Source organism: Trypanosoma rangeli (assembly GCF_003719475.1).
Source record: "Trypanosoma rangeli strain AM80 chromosome Unknown Tra_15.4_contig_00324, whole genome shotgun sequence".
Lineage (NCBI taxonomy): Eukaryota > Euglenozoa > Kinetoplastea > Trypanosomatida > Trypanosomatidae > Trypanosoma > Trypanosoma rangeli.
In genome coordinates this window covers 14,342-21,240 of record NW_021706070.1, presented here as the reverse complement: position 1 = coordinate 21,240, position 6,899 = coordinate 14,342, and the positions used below count along the sequence as shown (strand labels likewise).

Here is a 6,899-nt window from a genome sequence, read left to right as displayed (position 1 = left end):
TATATATATATATATATATATATATATATATATATATATATATATGCATTTGTCTGCAGGTTGTATATAATACAGTATTTCTCGTTTCGTATTAAACACGAAACAATATAGTTTTTCTGTGTGCTTGTGTCTGTGTTAACATGAAACACTACGAGATTCTCAATCAGCTGGGCGATGGGACATTTGGCTGCGTCGTGAAGGCATTGGATAAAAGGACGGGTCAACTTGTGGCGATTAAGAAGATGAAGCAGAAGTACTACTCCTGGGAGGAGTGCGTGAAGCTGCCCGAGGTAACGGTGATGCGTCGCATTCACGGTCACCCAAACATTATCAAGATGCGTGAGGTGGTGCGCGAAAACAACGAGCTTTTTTTTGTTTTTGAGTACATGGATGGGGACCTCCTGGGTGTGATCCGTAAGGCAAAGCAAATACAGTGCCATGCCACGGCCGCTACAGCCCCTCCCATCCCATACCCGAAGATCAAGGGCTACATATTTCAGATTTTTCAATCTCTTGCCTACCTGCATCAGCGCGGGTACTTTCACCGGGACATGAAGCCTGAGAACTTGCTTGTAAGGGAGGACCCAATCTCAGCATCCCAGGAAATTGTAAAGCTTGCGGACTTTGGGCTTGTGAAGGAGATTAGGGCGCGTCCACCGTTTACGGATTACATCTCCACGCGATGGTACCGCGCCCCTGAGCTGCTGCTGCAAGATCGGTCGTACAGCAGCCCTGTTGATATATGGGCCGCTGGTTGTATATTGGCCGAACTCATAACCACCCGCCCTCTTTTTGCGGGTAGCAATGAGGTGGATCAGTTGTACAAAATAATGAACGTTCTTGGCTCACCAAACGAGCAAGTCTGGCCAGAGGGCATTACTCTCGCCAAGAAAATACGGTACGCGTTCCCCATGGTAAAGGGGGTGGGGCTCGAACGCGTGCTTCCCCCACATGTACCATCACAGGCTTTGGATCTAATGAAGCAGATGCTTAGCTACGACCCGAAGAAACGCCCAACGGCCCGCCAGTGTCTTCAGCACCCGTATTTTAACGTTGGCATCGACGAAGAAAATTTTTCACCTTCCAGTGTGGCAAAACAATTGGCAGGCACGCTTAAAAAGTTTGCCACTAGCCCACAAAGTGCACCGTCAGGGAACGTTCCTCTGCCTAGTGTGTTTAATGTAAGGCGTTCACCCGTAGGGGCCACGACGGCATTGCCAAAGCAGGGGGCGGTAGGGGTTCCTCCACTCCTCTCGCCGTCGCAGAAGTTTTGCTCTCCCGCGGGCCCAACTTTGACATCTGCGTTTATGGGTGAAAAGGCGGACCAACTTCCATCGGTGCCAAAACCTACGCCAACAGTTGCGCCTGAAGGTTTTACTACAGGAAATTGTTCTTTACCAAAACTTCCTGTTTTGTCTTCCAACAATGCCAAGGGTGGTGTGTCTAGTGCTGTTACTGTTGGTGGGAATGCTGGTAACGGTGATGTGGATTTAGATAGTCTCCTAGAGGAGTTTGCAGGTGAGCTTGAGACACTGAAAGTTGTTCCACAGCAAAAACCACGAGCTAACTTTTCTGCTTTAGGTGAGGGGACAAAGGGAAGCGTTTCGCACAACCCAGCCTTGGGGAAACCTCCTCTATTAGTGAGTACCTCCAATGTGTCCCCAGAGGGAAGGGATGACACTGTAGAAACATTTCTTAATTCCACGCGGTACAAGAAGTCCTCGTTATCTTCCATGGAAAGTGGTGGTTTAGCACATGCGACGAGGGGAACCTCACTGCAGAGACAAGCCCCTCTGGCCACTTCTCCTTTGGTATTGAGTGGTGGTCACCATGCGGCGCCACCACCGAGTAAGGCGTTCTTGGCTAAACACATGAAGAGAAAGGATAGCTCCGCTTCGTGAAAATAACCCCATACTTGGAACTTCTTGTCGGACACGCGACAATGTCGTTTAACCCCATGCATGTTTGTAGATGATTGCACACAATGCTAAATGCCTCATAGGATACCATGTTTCGTTCAGGACACAATGAGATTTTTTTTTTTTTTTTTTTTTTTTCTTTGTGGGGGGACGATGATAAGTTGCAACCGTTGTTTTGCCTTGTTATTAGCATGTTGCGCTTCTGCGTCTTTTCCTGAATGACAGACGGACCTTCCTCCTTTTTTTTTCCCCACTCTGCTTCTTTTTATTAATTTATTTTTTGTTTTGTGGGTTTTTGCCTCATCACTGCCTTTGCGCGGGCTTGTGTGCAACATCAAGAAAGTGGCAGAGCAATCGATAAAAAAAAAAAAGTAAGTTTCAACTACCAACCTCCATTGGGGAATATCTAAGGCGTTCACGTCATACCTCGGTATTCGCCTGGCCAAAAAAAAAACAACAAAAAACAACTCACTAACAGGTGCAACAAGTAGTAAGGAATATAGCAATCAAGAAAATTGTAACACATACATACACCAAAAAAGATCCACCGTACTCCTCACGTTGTGTTAAGTTTTTTTTTTCTTTTATTTTCGTCTGTGTCCGTCAATCCCGTCACTGACGAATCCAGTCATGTCTAACCTTCAAACCATTATTGACGCTTTACCGCAGGTGTGGGATTGGAGCGTCAGTCACGGCATGACGTTGGTGACAACTTCATCGTATGGGGAGCTGTTTCTAATTGGAGCTCTTGCTGTGACTTGGGCTTTCATTCTGTACTGGTTCTTCTTTGTGTTTTTGCGGGGACTCATCGTGGACAGGTATCTGCGACACATTCCGGAGGTGCCGGGGAGGGTCCCAGTGTTTGGTCACGCGCTTCTTCTTATGGGGGGATCACCGTGGAAAAAAATGGCAGACTGGAGCCTCAACTCATATTCCAGCACGAATGATGACAAGAAGAAGGATGCAGCACCTGTAAATCGTCTTGTCAGATTTAGCGTCTTTCATCAGCGTGTTGTGTACATCAATGATCCCGTATTGCTTAAACGCGTCCTCTTAACAAACCAGCGGAACTACATGAAGGATATTGCTGTTTCATACAAGCATTTTATTTGCCTACTTGGAAAGGGGCTTGTGACATCGGAGGGAGAGAAGTGGAAGAAAGGCCGCCTGCTACTTTCCCATGCCATGCGCATAGATATCTTAGAGGAGGTTCCACAGCTGGCAATGAGGGCTGCTGGGAGAATCATGGACAAGCTTGCTGCGCTCGACGCGAAAACTTCATTTTTGGACTTGAATGAAGAATTTCGTCACATGACATTGCAGGTGATTGGAGAAACAGCACTTTCCTTGGAGCCTGAAGAAATTGACCGCATTTTCCCAGCTCTCTACCTCCCTATTGTCCACGAATGCAACCGACGTGTGTGGGAGCCCTGGCGCACTTTAATGCCCTTCTTGGAGGGCTATCAAGAACGCCGTCGCTGTTTGAGGGAGTTGAATGCCGTGCTTGGCGACATCATTCAGAAGCGCTGGGACGATCGCCACAAGCCGCATAAGCGCGACATCATGGCGCTTTGCATCTCTCAAATTAAAAATATGGATGCTGCGATGGTGTTGCAGCTGCGTGATGATGTAAAGACCATTTTATTGGCTGGCCACGAAACTTCAGCTGCGCTATTGACTTGGGCAACGTATGAGGTGATGTGCTTCCCTGAAGTGCGCGATAAAATTGTGGAGGAAGCGCGGCGGTTGTTTGATCCGGCACGCTGCGAGAAGAGCATTGTGACACCGCAGGGAAAGACGTGGGGCGTTCCTACCGCATCTGACGTGCGTAGTATGCTGCGATGGTCTCCGGCTGCTCTTCGTGAAACACTGCGAAAACACACTGTCGTTCCCTTGGTCATGCGCCGTGCCGTGAAGAACGACGTATGGCCTGCCGCCATGACTGGACTGGACAAGGATGTTACCATTCCCGCAGGTTGCACGGTGGCGGTGGGGATCCAGGCGGTACACTATCGCCCTGACATCTGGCCGGATCCTCAAGCATTTAAACCAGAACGTTTTCTTGATATGGGTTTTGAAACTGGCACCGGTGTTCAGAGTAATGACGTAAATCAGACCCCTATTGACCCATATGCGTTTATCCCCTTTATTAATGGTCCGCGCAACTGCCTTGGGCAGCATCTTGCGATCATGGAGACGGCGGTGGTATTGGCGTATTTATTTCTGAACTGGGATCTGCGCTTATACAGCGGTGACGTTGGCGCGGGTGATGTGGAAAAGCGCGCATTACAGGACAAGGTTGGCCGCCCACATGAGTTTATGGTTCCCATCGTGCCTCATGATGGCCTCCGTGTGGTGGGGACGCTCTGCAAGATGTAGAGTTGAGACGATTGCTGTAAAACGAAGTTACCAGAAGGAAAAACACAACCAAAAAAAAAAAAACACAACCAAAAATAAATACGGGTGAGAAAATACTCTAAAAAACACGACACGGAAAAGTGGAAGATGGGGATAAAAAACACACACAAGAAAATGTGGTCTTGAGGAGCGAGATGCTTGGCTTGTGTTATATGTCCATGGTTCTGGGGAATGGGGTTTATTTTATTTTTTATTTTTTATTTTTGGATATGGGCGCAGTGTGTGTAACGTGAGGGGGACGGCGGAACTTTGACGTTGTGTCGCGTGTGCCGTCCCCATTTTTGTTTTTGTTTTTTGTTTTCAAAAGAGAGAAGGAGATTAAATAGCGATGGTGTATTGGTGACTGTAGCTTTCAAGATGGAGTCGGGGAAAGAGAGGTTTGGTTAGCAATTTCTTGAAACCGCTATCAGGGAAGAAGCGGGTAGCACTGCGCTTTTGGAACGAACAGAAAACATTTGTCATGCTCAAATGCCACGCGCACTTGACACAACTCACTTTTGTGGCGGTCAAGGCAGCAGCAGCAACAACAACAACGTTGGACGAATAATGCGGACATCTTTGGGAAAGACGGTGTAGACGTGCAGTGTGCATTCATTCAGCTGGGTAGCGGCAACGATTGGGGTTTTACGCTGGGGAATGACGCAATCTGTTGCCGAGCTTGTGACTCACCTTGCGTCTCCGTACTCGTAATTCTCCAACGGGTTGAACGCGCACGCTCCGCAATAAAAATATATAACTTTGTTTTGTTAGCAGACGAGGGCTTTTTTGTTTGTTTTTGCTTTGATGGCCGCGACGAAAGACATAAGGAACTATGAACACTTTGTTTTATCATTAGCTCGATGGGGATGGATGCGGGAGTTGCACTTGATAGTTGTCACGTTGTCACTATGGGCTTATATTTGCATGGCAGCAGTGGAATCACTGTGGTGCTTTGACTAAGCGCCAGGAAGTTGTCTTTTTATGCACATTTGATATTTTGTGTGCATGTGTGTGTGGAGGGAGCGAGGGTTTGATTTCATTCAATGCGCATGCATGACTGTGAGGTGTCTCCCCCTGTGCCTTTTTTTTTTTTTGAGAGGGCATTGCCGTGGACACGGGGCGGGAGTTGGATGCGTCACGGCTAGAGCGCTAGACTTTGCATGGCTTGTGGCGGATTTTTGAGAGAGTGGGGTGTCTGCCCATTTGGGATTTATCTCCGCCTTTTGGCATCTGTGTAAACGTCAATGCTTTGATTTTTTTTTTTTAAAGTTTGGTTCTGGTGGCTGCTTTGCCGTTTCCATGGCACTCGGCGTTAATGAAAGAAGGATTCCGGCATAGGCACGGATTAAAGAGGGCTCTGCACCTCCTGCAGGAAAGACATTGTTGGCTTGCAAAAGATGCTCACGTTTTCTTTCTTGCCGGAGAGTGGCAGTACGACGTGATACGATGGATTGCCCAGCAGCAGCAACAACAACAGGGGCATCAGCGTGTGGGACAGCCCATGACTCCGCAGGGCGTTCAAACGCAAGCAACGAGGCATTGGGTACAGGTGAGCGATGAACTCACCTCTAAGAGGCAGTTTATTGAAGCGACGATGGGCGCTCCGCAGGAAGACGTCAATCCTACTAACTCTTTTTACGTTTTTGACGGTGCTCATCAGGGAACGTCTTTGCGACAGATAGAGGAGGATGTCGGCGGTGTGGTATCCTTTCCTTTTGCGTTGACGGAGGCAGCGTCGTACATTAGACATCAGGGACAAAAACAGTCGAATGACAAACCAAATGAACTGTTGACATGTACTAAATCAGCTGGGAATGTTTTGACTAACGAGAACGTGAGGGAAAGTGCTTCACTGCATGAGTTGCGATTAACATTTATGAATCGACAGACTGTTGACCTTCTTGCTGTAGATTTTGTGGGGAGAGCGGGGATGGGAAGAGCACCAGCACACTCTATTATGACAATACACACTCGAGAATTTCTCGTGGATGCCATGGCGTTGGGGGCGCATCTCCTTCGGCCCTCAGGTGCGTTACTGCTGCGGTTCCCACTCTCTATGGAGCTGCATGATAAACGTTTCACTGCCTCAGTCAGGCAACATATGCGTTGGAGTTTTCAGTCGTCTGGCTGTGAGGTTGACAATGACCATCTGTACTGCGTAGGCTGTAGGCACACCACAGAGCACCCGATCACGGCAGAAGCGAAGATCCCAGTTCCCGGGCTTTTGAATAGGTCCGTGTTTCGTCCCAGGAGGTGGAACCCACGAAAACGCACAGATCGGGTTTTTTTTGCGGCTCTGATGCCGAGCTTTACAGGCGCACCACTTGTGAAGGAGCCGCTGAGTCGTGCAATTAAGGAGGAGGTGAGTGCATCTAAAAAGGTTGAAGAAAAGGCAGATGCGTTATTTCGTGTGTCGCTTGGAATGGTTGAGGGAAGTGCGCACCATAGCAAACGAGATGACTAGTGTGGCGTGGTGATGACACTAGGGACTGCCCCACGCAAGCTGCGATGCTAGTTGAACGTTTATGCCATTTATGTTTTAGACTCGCATACGTATGGGGCTTCATTCGAAAAAAAAAAAAA

General features: G+C 48.1%; 3 protein-coding genes across 3 annotated transcripts, besides 4 other annotated features; all 3 read left to right on the top strand.

The window, feature by feature from the left end:
• Positions 1 to 45: a microsatellite.
• Positions 46 to 140: 95 nt separating this feature from the next.
• Positions 141 to 1,901, top strand: TraAM80_07598 (putative protein kinase; the record flags this gene model as incomplete). The annotated part of the gene is made up of 1 exon (XM_029384380.1): positions 141 to 1,901. One exon carries the CDS (start codon positions 141 to 143, stop codon positions 1,899 to 1,901), a length of 1,761 nt encoding a protein of 586 aa, XP_029235764.1.
• Positions 1,902 to 2,033: 132 nt separating this feature from the next.
• Positions 2,034 to 2,061: a microsatellite.
• Positions 2,062 to 2,549: 488 nt separating this feature from the next.
• On the top strand, positions 2,550 to 4,298 carry TraAM80_07597 (cytochrome p450-like protein; the record flags this gene model as incomplete). The annotated part of the gene is made up of 1 exon (XM_029384379.1): positions 2,550 to 4,298. One exon carries the CDS (start codon positions 2,550 to 2,552, stop codon positions 4,296 to 4,298), a length of 1,749 nt encoding a protein of 582 aa, XP_029235763.1.
• Positions 4,299 to 4,336: 38 nt separating this feature from the next.
• Positions 4,337 to 4,377: a microsatellite.
• A 137-nt stretch (positions 4,378 to 4,514) lies between these two features.
• Positions 4,515 to 4,542: a sequence feature (A-rich).
• Positions 4,543 to 5,631: 1,089 nt separating this feature from the next.
• On the top strand, positions 5,632 to 6,780 carry TraAM80_07596 (uncharacterized protein; the record flags this gene model as incomplete). Its single annotated transcript, XM_029384378.1, has 1 exon — positions 5,632 to 6,780. The coding sequence occupies one exon, from the start codon at positions 5,632 to 5,634 to the stop codon at positions 6,778 to 6,780; it is 1,149 nt and encodes a 382-aa protein (XP_029235762.1).
• Between the last annotated feature and the right edge of the window lie 119 nt (positions 6,781 to 6,899).